Consider the following 17,118-nt stretch of genomic DNA (forward strand, 5'->3'; position numbering starts at 1 on the left):
GGTGAGGGGGAAGGTTTTGAGACTGGGCTTTCACGCTGACCTTGGGCTTGCTGTGTTATGAAGGATGGATAGACAGACAACCTTGCACTCTTCGCCCTCCTACCTCTACTTCCCAGGTGCTAGATTACAGGCCTATGCCACCATTCTTAGCTATTATCAGTTTTTATCTTTAATTTACAGTTCTGATGATCTTTACGTGGAAGCACTCGTTTTCCACTCCTGTTGTCAGTTACTATTTCCATTGGTATTTATTATCTTGCTTTTAACTGTTTACTTTTTGACAATAGCAAAAGTGAGTGTCTCCTGGTTTTTCCCATTTCCTTAGGTATTTATGCAGAAACTACCTTCTCAATGAAGTCCTCCCTGACTCTTCTCATCCTCTGTCATTTTACATAGTATTCACTCCTATTCCCACTTACTAATACGCCACATGATTGTATATAGGAAACTTACTGTTAACCTTCAGAGTGTTGACACAGATCAACTTATATCAAAGGAAAATTTACACATAACTTTATTTTTGAGACAGAGTCTCATTAAGTAGCCTTGGTTGGCCTTAAACTTTAGTAATTTTAAATTTTAAATACCCTGTGTGCATGTGTTTGTGTGTATGCATGCACACACACACACACACACACACACACACACACACACAGTGCCCACAGAAGCCATCAAGAGCATCAGATCTCCCTGGAGCTGGAGTTATAGGCTATTGCAAGTTATCCACTGTGGATGCTGGGAATCAAACTCAGGTCCTCTCTAAGAGTATATGCTCATAACTGCTTAGCCTCTACTCCAGCCCCAATGTTATATATTTCGATGACTGTCCTCTCTGTGTAGACTGTACAGTAACTTCATGCAAGCAGGCAGGCTTGTCTGAATTTAGATCCTATCATGTAATTTCTTAGGAAACAGAGCTTCCCACTGAACCTGAAGCTAACAAGTTTGCCTAGACCTAGCTAACCCATGAGTCCCAGGGAATCTTCCTGTTCATCTCCCCAAAGACAGAATTACAAGTGTGTATCACCATAGTTGGCTTTTTTCATGTGAGTTGTGGGAATCAAACTAAGATTCTCATGATTGTGCAGCAAACATTTTACCAACTGAGCCATCTTCCTAGTCTACCATATAAATTGTATCTGGCACTAGGATACCAAACATCAAGCTGCTCAGCAGACTTCGGTGTGTGTGGACATGTTTTAGAGAAGGTTCTGTATATGTATTTCTATCAGTAGGTTTTGTTGTTATTTAACAATGTTCTAGTGAACACAGTACTGGATAAGCTATCTCTTAAATATCTGGATGCCCCACAACTAAGGATTTTCTCAAATGTCTCATTTGATTTGTACAACAACCCTATTAGGTAAGCAATACTGCTCCTTTTTATAAAGTAAATCAGCAGCAGCAAGAGCATCAGTGAATAAATTACAGTCAAAAGCCAATAGCATGATTATCTTTCCACTCTATTCTTGAAGATTTTCTAAAATAGTAGTTCTGAGAATCTATCCTTGTCTGAAAGAGACTTGGCAAACCCAGCCCTACTTCAAAGCATACCTTTAAAACAAAGAAGAAATAGATCCAACACAGATCCTAAAGGGATTAAGCCTCAGAGGAAATCATAAGTCAGTGTCCTGGACAAAATAATACTTAAAATTTAAAAAAAGACTATTTGGAACAGGAAAAGGCCAAGCCAAGCCATAATAAAAAGCTTCCCACTTAATTAATATATTAACAGGCTACACACAGCAGATTTTTAAAGAATGTCATGTTATTTTACTTAAATTTCACAATAAATCTTCCAAGTGATACATATTTTTTCAAAATACAGAAATTCACACCAGAAGAACAATGTCCCAGCAGAAGGAAGGCCTGCCACATTGGACAGTCCCCATGGGTATGACTGTTGTCTTTGGTAATGGAGGTAGGAACAAGAGGGGCACCTTCAAGGCTGCAGTGAGTAATACAAACTAAGGCAGGTGGATGGAAGGGGGAACTGCAGGATACAGGATGGAGACCAACAGAGAACTTAGTTCTAACTTAGACAACAAGGTTACTAAAAGTTGTTATGTGGTCTACTTCAAGACAATTACTCTGACAAGGGTCTTAACTGAGGTAATGAAAAGGAAAGAGATGAAAGGAAAAACTGAAGAGAAACTACACAGAGAGAATTCATAGAATCTGGTATAAACTGGCCTAAGTGACACAAAATATGATGCCCTCAGAGATAGATGTTAATCTAAACAGAAGCTTTTAGCTTTTACATAGTAAGAAGATACAACAGTATGTAAACTTCACCATATATTCACATTAATAACAAAAACCAAAGAAGGCTCAAACATACTTAAAAATATACTGTGGGAGCAAGAGAGATGGCTCAGTAGTTAAGAGAGCTTGTTGCTACTGCAGACAACTAAGTGTGGTTTCTAACAGCCAGATGATGGCTCACAATCATCCTAACTCCAAGTCTAGGGGATCTGGTGCTCTCTGAGGGTATGAGGTGCACATATAGTGCATATGCAGACAAAGCTCCCATATACATAAGATTAAAAAAATCTTTAAAACAATTAAAAATTTTTGAGAATATGGACTCAGGTTGATAAGCTTAGATAAAATTAAAATGTCACCTAATTATACATCAGACAATCCTATCTATGATATGATAACATACAATAAAGTCTTCAAATTTTTCTTCTAATTTTAATTTCAACTTCTGCAACAGGGAGGGCAATTCTAAAACCACAAGTGGTGCTGACAATACAGCAGGTTAAATTAGCGCATTTTAAGACGAACATCTGAGTTTCAAAATAAGCTTTGTACTTTAGAATCTGTTGTGTCCTTAGTTTCGATTTCCTGTGTAAAAGAGGTAATACTTAGGACTGTTGTGAACATCAGCTGTGGTAAAGTACTTGGCTTACAATATATAAACCAAAGTAAGTACTTAGTAAATCAAAACAAGAACTAGTGTTCTTGTTGGGTTATAGGTTCTTAAAAATTAACATCTACATAAAATTCCCTTATCCAAGTCACTATGTCCTGATCAAAGACAATGCATAATAACTGTTCCAGTTATCTATATTGTGATCATACTAATCACCTCTGTCTGAAGTTTAGTCTAAAACAAGAAGTTAGGAAATTCCTGCACATGAAAAGGCTGGTTTCACAAGGTATTGCCAGGAAGTGTCCATAGGTTATAGAAGTATGTTACTAAGTGCAGGAAGGATCTTCCTGTGGTTTGCCTTGCTCACTTCTGGTGTCAGTTTTGAATGTGTGTTCGTTTCTAAGGTCCCTAAAGGCCCCTGTGCACTGTGAGAAAGCAATCAGAGATTATGGTGTAATCTCTGCTGAGCTAGGCCACTGGTCCCTACAGCAAGGCTCATAAGATAACCTAAAGAGCCTGAAATGGCAAGCAAACAGCTAAAAGACAGATGCTAGTGGAGCCTGGAGCCACATGGACAAGCCTTACATGGGATATGACTGTTATCTTTGGTAATGGAACTCTTATCATCTACTTTTCAAAAGTGAAAAAGCAGTGCCTAATAACAAAGAGGATACACAGACCCCACGTTTATAAAAGGTGTGTACATATTAGGGGAACCACTCAAAACAAGAAAGTGCATTAAACAATAGAGAGATCAGTGGGTGTAGTGGCACACACCTGCAGTTCTAGCACTCTCTAACTAGGCTGAGGGTTTGAGGCCAGCCAAAACTACATAGTGAGATTTCATGTCAAAAAACAAGGAAGCAGAGAAAGAAAGGAAGAAAGAGGAAAGAGAGGGATGGAGGCAGGGAGGAGGTGGAACAGAAAAACCAACAAAAGCAAGGTTAGGAAAACAAAAGAATATTTTTACAAATCTCTAGGCTCATTTTGACTGAGTTTGACAACAATCTAACTTTTCTCACTATTCATTAGGCAACTGTTAATTTAGAGGAATCACCATGTCCTGACAACAGAAATGAATTCATGCCAATACACTACTAGGCAGGCAACCTGGTGTAGGGAAACGGACATGAATCTTATCGACAAGCCTGCTGAAATCTGGTGTTGCTCAAGAGCCTCTCTGCTGCTCCTTCTTAAAGAACAGCAATCCTCTAATGAAACGAAGCAAATAAAATACTAAGCAAAGTATCCTAGCCCAATACCCAGAAAGCAGCAAATATTCAATAAACACTGCTTCACTTCCCATATATAAGGAGCAAATTTTATATAAATAAGACTGTCCAAATATACAGGTTCAAAATTATTCAGGACGTTTATGTAACACTCCTCTGGAAAGTATTAACTTTTTGAAAAGTCAACATTCTTAGCATAAACAACTGATCAAACAAGCAAAGTATATAAGAATCTGTTGAATTTTCTGAGTTTCATTTTCTTTTTTTTTTTTTCTTTTTTTTTTTTTTTTGGTTTTTTGAGACAGGGTTTCTCTGTGTAGCCCTGGCTGTCCTGGAACTCACTCTGTAGACCAGGCTGGCCTCGAACTCAGAAATCCGCCTGTCTCTGCCTCCCAAGTGCTGGGATTAAAGGCGTGTGCCACCAACGCCCGGCTGAGTTTCATTTTCTTTAACCTCAAAATAAAATTATGAGGCTAACACATGCTTCTCTTGAAGAAGACCCAAATTCTGTTCCAAGAATCCATATAGGGTAGCTCCCAACCATGTCTAACTCCCCTAGCTCCTACAGGCACCTGCACTCACATATACATGATCAAACAGAAATCGCTGAAATTTCCCAGAAGACATAAAAGGAGGGCTGGTGAGATAACTCAGCAGGAACAGGCACTTGCTGCTCATGCTCACCTGAGCTCAACCTGCAGACCCACACGGTGGAACTGTGAGAAGCAACTCTCTACACATCTACATACACCTCCCCACACAACGACATACATTTATACACAAACTATTAAGTAGAAACTGAAAACAGAAAATTTGGTATTATCCATTTCAATGTATACTTAAAATGCTACTAAATCAGATTTTGAATATAGTATTCAATCAAAAGTTAAAACTGAGTCTCACAATGTCTGACACTACCAAATTCATTTGGACAGATAGAAAATTTTGATAGTATCTCGAATACATACTATACTATACTCCTTATTGAAAATCAAGTCATTACAGAGAAGACGCATTCCTGTTGCCCATTATTGAAAGAAATCAATATACATCTTTCTAGACATTTTTTAATGAAATTTGTCTATTAATTTATAGAGAAAACCCCACTGTTCCAAGAGTTTAGAAGCATAGAAGGGCTGGACTGTAGCTCAGTGACAGGAAACATAATTAGCATTTGTGATGCCCCAGGCTTGACCCTCAGGCATCCTAAAAACAGATTATAGCATGGATGGGTGGATGGACAGATAGATGGACGACAGATAATAAATATACATATTACTCTAACAATTTGCTTTTTTTCACCCAATAGCACATATCAGGGGTCATTCTAATATAGACGTATTTATTCTGTTTCACTGCTATAGAATATATATATATATATATATATATATATATATATATATATATGAACAAACCACTTTAACCACTTTCCTGTTAACAGAACTTCAGTTGTTCCTTTTTAAAAAACAAACAAGGTCAATGAAAAGTATCTTTGTGCCTGTAGGATGATATAGCAGAAGTAAAAACATAAGAAAAATACATCTAAATTTTAATAAGATACTACCAAAATGCTCTAACATGGTTTTATAAATGTAAAATCACAATGAAAGAACAAACAGTATCTGTTTCTTAAGCTCTCATTAAATATTGAAATATGCCAGGTTTCCAATTTTTAAATGTTGAGGTATTTATACTTTTATTTCTCTGATTCATTTCTGTTTAATTTCACCAGCATTTTCATATATTTACTAGATAATTTATTTTCTTCTCTGGAGTGCCTTTGCATATATTTTTCTACTGGCATCTTTAAAAAAATCTGTATGAAGCCCAGACATGGTAGTGCACACCTGTACTCTCAGCATACTCGGCAACTGCAAGAGTCAAGAGTATCACCACAAATTCAAGGTCAGCCTGGGCTACATAGAAAGAGCTCACATTTAAAATAATATGCAGCAGCCAGGCAGTGGTGGTGGTGGCCATACCTTTAATTTGAGCACTTGGGAGGCAGAGGCAGGTGGATCTCTGAGTTTGAGGTCAGCCTGGTCTACAGAGTGAGTTCCGGGGCAGTCAGAGCTACACAGAGAAACCCTGCCTTCAAAAACAAAAATACACACAGACACACACAGACACACACACAGACACAGACACACACACACACACACACACACACGGCCTACAGCTTGACAGTAGAGTGCAAATAACACCCTGAATTTTCTCTCCAGTTCCACACATCCACACTCATACCCACACCCTACACATATACGTGATAAACAGGGCTATTTACTGTGGCAATGTTTGTTATTGCAAAGACGAGACAACTTAAATTGCAATCAATAGGTGACTGGTTACCTAAAACGCAATACATCTAGATGAGATGAGATATTATACATTTATGAATATATTATTTTTAAGTGAGGATATGAAAAATCTTTAAGTTATATTTAAAAAGATGTAGAACACTGCATATTTTGCTTCTATTTCTCTGAAGAGGAAAAGCTATTAATACACAAGCAATTGTTTGTAAATGTTTAAACTACCTCTAAAAAGAAGCAGACTAAGCTGGTAGACCCTCAAAATGATGATTCTAGAGTCTGAGTATCAGAACTTTTTAAGTACACAAGAGACACTGAGGACTGCAAAGAGTTAAGGTGGAGTTTGACCAAGTGAGTAAGGATCCAGATTAGTTTCCACAGGGCTCCTAGCACTGCTAGTCCTAATCACCTCACTCAGTCCTCAGCAGGAGCCCATGAGCATGTGCGCAAAACCCAATGAAATCCCATCACTCTAGAAACCATCGGGATGTAGAGCAGTCTTCCTATCTTCAATGTCGTGTATTTTCAACATTAAATCAATAGCACTCTGGAAAAAACAGTGCACTAGTGTCCTATAAGTCATTAACATGTGACACCTGGGTCCCTTAGTCTTCAGGTACACATGAACAGAACAAGAGAGTTCTTTTCCTTCCAGTTCTAAAGCTTTATAACTATCTACACAGAGAATAAATGAAAGCTACTGCTTAATATACATTTTAGAATAAAACATTGAGTGAAGACTTTCTCATCTCACTCACAGCTTAGACCTACTTTACAGTGCTGGGGATTGGTATGCCCTAACAGAAACTCAAATATGTATTACATACTACTACTGAATTAATTACTGGCCACAGGAAAATGTTTAGGATTCAAACAACCTTAATAAATCTTAGGCAAATTTCTTAAAAGTAGTGCATTAAATACAAAACAGGTATATTAAACAAATTCAAGTGTTAAAGCAAAGGTCTCTGATGTATTGCCGTCAAGCAAACTGTACACTTCATAAAGTAACTATGAAATAACTAGAGGGCTGTTTGCTGAAAGACACATCCGAATCCTCATTTTTTAGGTAAAGAAGTAGGGGCTCCTCAATCTGCAACAGTCAGTCTATCATTAACAGCACTATTAGAAACCACACTCAATAGTAACAACTTTTTTTTGGTAAGGGTGGCAATCAAGACTCTGTTTCTCTGTGTAACCCTAGCTGTACTAGAACTTGATTTGTAGACTAGGCTGGCCATGAACTCAAGAGATCTGCCTGCCTCTGCCTCCCAAGTGCTGGGATTAAAGGCCTATGTCAGTATCACCTAGGCATAATTGATATAACCTTATAGTGGGTCAGTTTTGGGGGCTAGAGGGAGAGATCAGACAGTAAGGCAGTTGCCTCAAACATGAGGACTTGAGTTTAATCCCTGGAACCCAGGCAAAAATGTTGGGTGTGAGGAGTCATGCATGTAATCCAGCACAGAGATGACAGAGACAGAGGGATGTACAAAGTCTGTTGGCCAGCCAATCTAAACTAATTAGTAGGGCTCCAAGCCATAAGAGAGGTGGACAGTGTTCCTGAGGACAATCTGAGATAATCCTCTGGCATCTACATGCACATATACACATGTGTATGTGTACCTACACACACACCACACCACACACACACACACACACACACACACAGAATGAAGCCGATTTAGCTAGAGATTTTTGGTGATTAACACATTACACAAAACTAGATGTCATAAAAATTTAACACACAGAAAATGTTCCCTAACTTAATAATACATGACTATACAACAAAACTTTCTTACCAGTTCTTAAAAGGGTATAAAATATACCAGTAGGCAAAACACATAATCTGGTATTATTAAATAATTTCCTAAAGCACATTAACAAGGAAATAGGATTAGGATTTATAATTAAAGGATGAAAGTGATGGTTTTATTCTATCTACATTACTTCCACAGTCACTTCAGGACTATTCAAAGATTTCTCAGTTACAAAACCTCTATGAACTCCCTGAGGTTTATTCTTGTCTTCCACAGAGCTGAATGCTCTGTGAACTTTTACAAAGATCCCTTTTTCCTCAGTTTCTATCCATCTCAAAGATGGATTCTTCTTCTGTCCGAAATAACTCATCATCTCATTTCAAATTTCTGACAATAATGAATTATTAGCATGAGTAAACCCTTTTAAATCCCTCTACTAAGTATTCATCATCTCATTTCAAAAATCTGATAATAATGAATTATTAGCATGAATAATCCCTTTTAAATCTCTTCCTCTCAACTCTCGGGTAGTCATTAAAATGTCTTGATTTACATCTTACTACCAAAACATTTAAACCTGCCATCTCAAATAAAAACACTTCTGGACAAAGTTTGAGTTTAGTATTTTCTTTTCCAAGCTTCAGGACCAATTAGTAACAAAACTCATGAGCATAGTCAGGCAATAATTAATATTCTAATTAATAAGCCAGCATTTAGAAAAACGTAATCCTTTTCTTAAGGAGGCAACTTTGGCCTCCGTTCAAACCTAAGATTAGTGGACATTACAATTTTCCAAGAAAAAGAATAAAGAAAGTCCTAAGAGATCCCTAAGTCTTCCTTTAATGAAGCTAGCACTGCTAATCTGGTCAGCAATGTGGAAAGCCTTCCTCAGTAGAACAATGAGAGAAGAGTATTTTCTAAAGGCCTGCTGTGATCTAGCCAGACTGTTAAAAACAAACAAACACCACCACCAACAACAACAAATATTAAAAACAAGAATGAATTCTAAAATTAATACAACAGGAGACATATAAAAATGATTTTTATAATAATAAGAAAATGGCCATGAATTATGATTTTTTTTTTAAGCATCAAAGCTGAATGGCTAGAAATGAGGGTAAATTTGGCTCAAAGAAGACTTGAGTCACATGGAGCAAGCTTTGGAAGGATACGTGGCTCTCCGGTATAAATAAGGGGAGGAGGACACCATCTCGGGCAGAGACAACAACATGACAAAACAACTGGTGACTAGTCCACTAGTCCACTCTAAAGATGAGAAAGATAGAAACACCCCCAAGCTCAAGGGTAAAGGAGCTGCCTAAAGTCACAGGAATATTACCTAATCAAGAATAAAGCAGAACACGGGCTTTCTGCCTTCAATCGGCTTTGTACACCAGGAAATGCTGGTGCATGTTGGACAAGAGCATCAGATAAGGCTTATCTCCTACTTCACTCCTTCCTAAGAGATGGCCCATGGCTGACCCAGATTTTTTTAGGGGACTTGGGGTATGTGTGAAGGTACTGACTACACCAGGCCCCCCAAGCTTAAGTACTTAACCTATCTCCTTTGTCAAACAGCCTGAAGTCATTCTTGGTCTGAGAATATCAAAACCCTAAGTGAGTTCTTGGGTCACATCATTGTCTCACAGATCTCACTGTACAATATATCAAACACTTCCCTCAAGTCTCCGAAACCTGCTACCTTTACAGCCCAGGAAGGTGGAGAAGAACCTTTCATAACATTAACAATTGACTTAATTAGACATGGGGATAACCAAAAAGGAGGTCACATCAAACCTGAAAATATGTATAAAGAAAATTTGAAACTTTTTGTTCACCTGGATATAGGGTGTAACTGGGGAATGTATACAAACTACCTTTAGGTAATGCTACTTACATCAAAGTAGTTCAGACCAAAAATACTCCTAATTTTGTTTACTAAAGGCTCAGGTGACAGTTCTAAGATATCTAACAACTTTGCCTCTTGAATACAGTTAAGGAGGCTGGCCATTCAAAACATTCAGGATTTTTAGGACACTAAAATGTCCCAAGAAACTGGGCATTAATCAGTCTATAACCCAAAATACTGTTTGCAATAACAGATTTCCTTAAACTGGTTGTGTGAAAGCAGCTATAAGATGGTTCGTGTGTGTGTGTGTGTGTGTGTGTGTGTGTGTGTGTGTACTTGTTAGTGTACTAACTGTGTGCACATGTGCATGCCCATGGGTGTGGGTGCCTGAGACCAACATCTGATGTTTTGATCACTCTCTCTCTTCACCTTTATTGAGACAAGGTTTCTCTATGAACCAGAAACTCTTCTCAACCAGGGTGGCCCAGTCAATGAGTTTCAGGGATCTGCCTGTCCACACACTCCCCTAGTGCTGGGGTTAAAGGAATGTGCTGTGACCCCCTCCTCCCTCACCCATGCCTTTTTACAGGGGTTCTGGTGATCTGAAGCAGACCCTTAGGCTTGCATAGCAGACGCTTTACCAACTGAACCATCTCCCCACCCCCGGTTTTCAGATCTGTCAACTTGATAATATATATACCTTGTGAAATCTATGGGACACAAACAAATTAGAAATCAAACACTGAAAAAGGGTGTGGACCACTATCTGCCTCTAGAACTTCAACAATATACACATCAATCCATCCTCAGTTTCCTCAGGGATGATTTGGACTATACTACCCAGGAATGTTTCCTCAGGTGGATTTTTCAGCTGTCTGTGGATCGGATCAGAGGCCCCCAAAGAGCAGTTTTGAATTTGACAGCACATCTCCAGGCCAACGGGCAACTACCAGGTTCTCCCCACAGTGTCTTGGTGTGGTAAGAAAGGAATGGTGACTTCAGCATCCCCGAACTACTTAGAATCTTCATTGTCAAACTGCCATCATCCCTCCCATTTCTGTGACCTCAGCACCTGCTAACATTTCTGCTACTTCTCAGCCCTCACCTTACAAAGCCCATGTGTCAGTTTCAGGAAACAGAGAGCATTTCCTTACAAGGATCCAGAGCTCAACCACCTAGATTCTACCAGCTAAAAGAAGGGCTGAGAAATGGGAGGGGTATTCTTCTTGATTTAAATATGTTTCCTTGTGAAACACTCACAACATGACCTGAGCTATAAGATGAGCAATTAAAAACTAAACTGCCTAGGGTGGAAACAAGTGTAATACTTTAGCCCTGGTTAAACTAAAAATATTCCCAGGAAATTACTGGTCAATTTCTGGGCAGTGGGATTGCCTAAACCACAGAAACCAAGTTGTGTGTGTGTGTGGTTTTTTTTTTTTTTTTTTTTTTTTTATCTGCAGATCTGAATTTCACTTGGAGTGATATTTTTACCAAACTGTTCACAGAACCTTTGCTATGGATCCGGTCAAAGCAGAAGGTAACTAACTCCTAGAAACAGCCCAATACTAAATCTCAACTCTAACAGTGAATGTTGTCACCCCACAACACAATCTGCTTTTAAAGATTAGTAAGGCTTCAACAGACAGTGTCTAGCATCGATTCACAGAAAAATATACAGTAGTAAAAATTTGGAAAACCAGATTAGTAGAGGGAGAAAATTCTACTTCATTTGGCTTTTCCCAAACATTACATACACGCAAATATTAAGTGTAAGAAAGCTAAACTGCGAAAAGTTTACACCCTAAGAAAGTAACTTAAAATACTGGGAACTAAGACTCACAAAATATTCATTGCTCTGGTATAATTTTCCAAGTTTTAATACTTAAAGTGTCTGAATTAGGAGTCCCAGGATGACATCAGAGAATTTAAAAGTAACATTTAACATGCTTACTCCTGGGGTTTTAATAAAATTCCAAATTCTTGAAAGGGGAGTAACATCAAAAACTGAAGTGAGAGAATCCAAAAGACGCAAATGGCATCAAGATTTAAGAAGGAACGTTTATATTCTGCTGAAGAAAGAGCAGTATCGGCCATTCTAACGCAATTGAATTTTCAACATATAAAATATCTCTCACAGCCAGGGATTATTTGGGAGACTGATTCCATTCTGAGGATAAAATAATCTCAGTTGAAAGAGGTTTTCAACAAAATAACAATAAACTCTACTGACTCGTCCGTCAGACAGAGAAGAAAGGGGTCGTCTAAATAAGTTGGGGGAAGTCAATCTAATGTCAAAGGATCGTTTTAAAGACTAAGGATAGCAATGACAATCAAACTGGCCCGTCTCTGAGTAAGATTCTATAGTCATCGGTACCGGCTCTCACAAGAGTCACAAATGCACGGGAAAGAATCAAGTGGGTTAAGTGCGGACTGGATGACTGTGTTTTGAGACCTGCTCACAGGAAGCCACTACATCCTGCCCGAAGTCCCTGTCAGTCACGCCGTCTCTCGATTCAAGTCCCCGCCGCTGCAAGGTGGGGCGGACACAGGTGTCCCGCCCAAGCCTCTCGGGCGCCCCGTTCGCCCGCGCTCCCTGCCGGGCCGCCGGCTCCCGCAGCCCCCAGAGTCCGCCTCCACCTCGCACCGGCTTCAGAACCCCAGGGAGCTCACACCCCCTCCTCAGCCCGCCGCCCGGCCCGGGCCGGCCCCGCCCCAGCCGGCCTCCCTCCTCCAGCCGCGCCTCCCTTGTAATTACCACGGGGCTCCCACCTCGGGCCGCTCCCGTCGTCCGCGGCCGCCCGCAGGCCTGCGTCGGAGGGAGGCCGGAAACTCCGCGCGCCCCCGGCCGCGCCCCGGGCTCCCGCGTCCAGGCCGCGCTCCAGGCAGCGCCCCTCACGCCGGTCGGCGCGTGCAGGTCCCTACCCCGCTGGTCCCGAAGGGAGCCCCGACCCGCACCGGGCAGTCGGTCGACGCGGCGCCTCCCCCAACACACCCCCATCCAGTCTCACCAGTCCCGGGCGGCCGCCGGTGCCGCCACCCCCGCGCGTGCCCGCCGCCCACCCTCCGCCGCGCCGCCCCGCCGCCCCGGGGTCCCCTCAGCCCCGGCCCCGCTTACAGATCCTGCCGCGCAGGCTCTGCAGCACTCGGACCTCACGACTGTCCTCGTCTCCCGTCTCGGGTTCTGCGGTGCCCGTGACGGCCGGCGCCTCGGGAGAAGCCGCCGCAGCAGGCGCTGCCGCCGCCATGGTGCCGCCCGGCCCCTACCGCAGCCCTACCGCCTGCGTAGCCCGGCAAGGCGGAGCCGGAGCGAGGCCTAGGCCGGATCGAGCCTCTCTCTGGCCCCGCCTCGGCCTCGGGCTGGCTCGCCCCGCCCCTCGCGCCGTGCCCGCCCTGCATCCGCCTCGCCCAGCCTCCCTGCGACCCAACTCTGGCTCTCCTCCTTGGGCAAGTCCTGGGAGCCGCTCTGAAACCCCCACGGGGAGGAAAACCCAGGTCCTGCTGTGATCCCCAGAATCCTGGGAATTGGCCGAACGAACGGACCTCCAGGTCCCCTGATGCTCAAGGAAAACAGGAGTCCCCAGTCAGAACGACTCCAGGTTCAAAGAAAAAGTTTGGCGTTTTGGCAAACATTAAGAGATGTATTCGAGACTCTTCCAACAGTGTCTAGATGCTCCCGCACGTGGGGACAAACCACTCATGCAACCTTTGCTCTGGACACATTGCTCTGCAAAAAGTTGGGTCAAGAAAAGGACCACAGACTCCGCCCAATCCTGTCTGAGACCCACAGAAATTCTGAATTTATCACTAGTTGTGTATTTCAGAACAGGGACCTCTTTCCCACTCCCACAAGCAGGCTTTTTAGAAAGTAGATTGGCCCTGGGAAGTTTGTAAATCTTCAACTAGTTGTTGCCACTATCTTAAGGGAACTATTCACAGTGAGTAAACCGTGTGAATAATACCCTGGTATGTGATGAGAGGGATGATTTCCTGGTCCTGAGGTTAACTGCGCTGCCCTAAGAAGGAAGAAACTGATTTAATAGAGCAGGGTTGTTCTTTGCCAGGTATCTACCGGAGTCAGCCAGTCAAGGAATGTTTTTTAAGGGTCAGACATATAGGGATAGTCTTAGGGCAAAAGGTGCCCAGACTTTGAGCGCCTCAATCTGGAAGGGCACACAGATAGAATCCAGGTGTGGAAATAGGGAGTGAAGGAGAGCCTTCTTGGGAATGAACCTTCCTGGGAAGAGTGAATGGAAGACAAGCAAGCTCAGAAGCCACTTGTGCAAAGCCCAGTCAGGCAGACAGAGTGGCCTAAGCTTCCTAGGTGTCTTAGGCTACAGAGCAATACTTCTAATCCAGCTTGTGGATTCGTCACGATGCACCTTTCCCTGTATGATGCAGCCTTAGAGAAAGTGAGCATACCTCCTTTTCCAGGCATTTTGATGTCGTTTTGAGCAATATTCCAAATTTTATTTCCCCTTCTTTCCAATTCAGAGCTCACACCACAGGCTGGAGACTGGCTTTTTCTATTTTAATGCTTTATTGGTGTGTCTTATTTATTATACACAGTCATGGTGTGATACCGTTTCATACACGTGTATCATGTAGTTATCATATGCACTTGATCAATATCCTCTTCATCATCTTCCACTTCCTGTCTTCCCAGCTAACTCTCTTCCACTCTGATCTACCGGAAGGTCAGTGGACGACTGTTGGGAGATGGTTCTCCTACCACCATGGGTTTTCTAGAGCTTACTTAACTCAGCCACATGGTTTGGTATTAAGAACCTTTAATCACTGAGTCATCACACCAGCAAGATTCTTTTTTTTTTTTAGTTCAATGAGTTTATGAGAGTTGTTTCCAGAAGCATAGGTGAGCGATTAGTTACAGGAGCACAGGAAACTTACCGGTGGCTGTGCTATAGAAGACAATGTCTCTTCCGGCTACCATTAACTGCCCAAAATCCTTGAAAATTCCTCTCCACCTTACAACAGGATGCTGACAGCCCAGTCTTGCACAGATCAGTACAGACAACCACAGCTGCTATCAGGTAAAGAGTATATATAGTGACTGGAGAGATGGCTGAGGGGTTTAGAGCACTTTCGTCTCTTAAAGTGGAGATCCCAACACCCAAGTGGTGGCTCACAATGATCTGTAACTCTAGTTCCAGGGGATCCTACTCCTTCTGACCTCCCGGGATACTAAGCACCTATATGGTATATATACATGCATGTAAACACTCATATACATAAGAATAGAAATATCTTTGTAAAACGAATGTGACAGCCATGTCCTGTCAGGTCATGCCAAGAAAATTCCACCACAGTCCACTCTGACTCTGAACGTTCTTTCTGACATCTTTTCCTCAATGTTTTCTGAGCCTCAGAGGAGGTGATATACAGGTCTTATTTAAGACAGAGCACCCAGCAGTTTCTTATTCTCAGTGACTAGTTATTTATGAGTCTCTGCGTTTAATACAGCCCATGAGGCACCTTCTCTAAGCAAACATGACACTCTCACCAATCGGTGTACACAAGCACAATTATCGGGAAGCAATTTGGTGCACACATCACATCTGTTTAGCAAAACAACATCTGTAGCTTCCCTACTAGGGCTGTGACTTCCCCAGCCATAGGCTTTTAAACAGGTTTATCGTACCAGATGTGAATTCCCTCTAAAGGAGCAGGCTTTAGTTATAGTCTGGAAGTGGTTGGTAGCCTGGTAGCCCCCATAGCAGACTTCCCACTAGTGCATCAGTAGGTCAGTGGTGTCACAAGTAGGGACCCCAGCTGAGTAAGATTACTGATGACAGTTCTCTCCCAGCACCTTCTGGCACTATGAGGGGTAGCTAGCTGGGAGGAAGCTTCCCTCTGTCTCATCTTGATTTCTGTATGTCCTGTGGTCTCTTCAGCTTCGCAAGTCTAGCTCTGGTGGGCAACCAACCACAGTGGTGATTGCCTATATTGTTTGGAAGCCTGATGCGTCTATCTGACCAACAACAGCTCATAGGGAGATGGCCCACTCCCAGCACAGGGTTTGCATTTAATGACCTATGGCTTCTCAGAGCAAGTATCTGGTTTGCTTGTGGCTTTCTCATAATCCTTACTTTCAGTTGGCCCTTCCCTCCTCCACTCTCCCTCATCTGGAGACTAATTTTCCTATATCTTTTTGTCACAGTGTCTCCTGTTGTCACATCTCTCTGACGGATAAAACCTCTTTTTCTTTCCATTTTGTCAGGGCACTTCTTTAAAACCAAAAGCAAGACTTCATCTGAAGAGTGTCCATATTTCAATGTTTTTCAAAGTCATGACTTTTTAGATCATATATGGAACCTGATCCTATCCTTTTACAGCTGTGATGTTTGGGAGCGATATTCAAGCTTTGTAAAAGTACTCCCTCCCCCAGGGGGTGGGAGAAATGGCTCAGTGGCTAAACTGGCTGGTCTTCCTGAGTTCAGTTCCCAGCACCCACTTGGCTGCTCATAACCATCTAGGATCTGATGCCCTCTTCTGATGTGCAGTCATACAGACAGACACAGTATCCACATACATAAGATATAAAATAAATAAAATTTTAAAAATGTTTTCTTAAAATGTATTATCCAGGAACTTCACACATAAACACACACACACTATATTTTGATCCTATTCATCCCCTTATTCTTCTCCCACTTCTCCCACTCCTACTAAGATTCTTCTTTCCCCGCCCCCCCAAAGTCTTCATCCTTGTGTGTGTGTATGCAGAGGGGGAGAATAGTCTGTGACTCTGTGTGTGTGCGCGCACATGCACAAGTGCCCAAGCGTGCCATAGAGTCTAATTAGGGCTGTGGATCAAGCCTTATTTATTGGAGCAATTTAACAGTGGCTGCACCCCTGAAGAAAATGATTCCTCTTGCCCCAGCAGCCATTCATTAACTGCCTATATAGTTCCTCAGAGAGGGGAGGGTGCTTGTGAGCTCCTCCCCCACCAGTGCTGGAATGTTGACCCGGTTTAATCTTGTGTAGGTAAGCACAGCTGCTTGGAGTTCATGAGCACAAAGGCCGGGTCAAGTCCAGAAGGCAGCATTTCACAGCTCTCTTCCCCATC

General features: G+C 42.0%; 1 protein-coding gene across 2 annotated transcripts in view; it reads right to left on the minus strand.

Moving 5' to 3' along the window:
- The window catches only part of Rasa2 (RAS p21 protein activator 2), an 88,846-nt gene extending 75,516 nt beyond the window's left edge, over positions 1–13,330 (minus strand). Inside the window, exon 1 of one of the 2 annotated variants that reach the window (XM_034484055.2) lies at positions 13,150–13,330. In XM_034484055.2, coding sequence (XP_034339946.1) covers positions 13,150–13,279 — 130 coding nt within the window. In that variant the 5' untranslated portion in view covers positions 13,280–13,330. The remainder of the gene's footprint in view (positions 1–13,149) is intronic. The other variant, XM_076917718.1, reaches the window with a different exon arrangement.
- Between the last annotated feature and the right edge of the window lie 3,788 nt (positions 13,331–17,118).

The sequence above is a fragment of the Arvicanthis niloticus genome, chromosome 21 (assembly GCF_011762505.2).
Source record: "Arvicanthis niloticus isolate mArvNil1 chromosome 21, mArvNil1.pat.X, whole genome shotgun sequence".
Lineage (NCBI taxonomy): Eukaryota > Metazoa > Chordata > Mammalia > Rodentia > Muridae > Arvicanthis > Arvicanthis niloticus.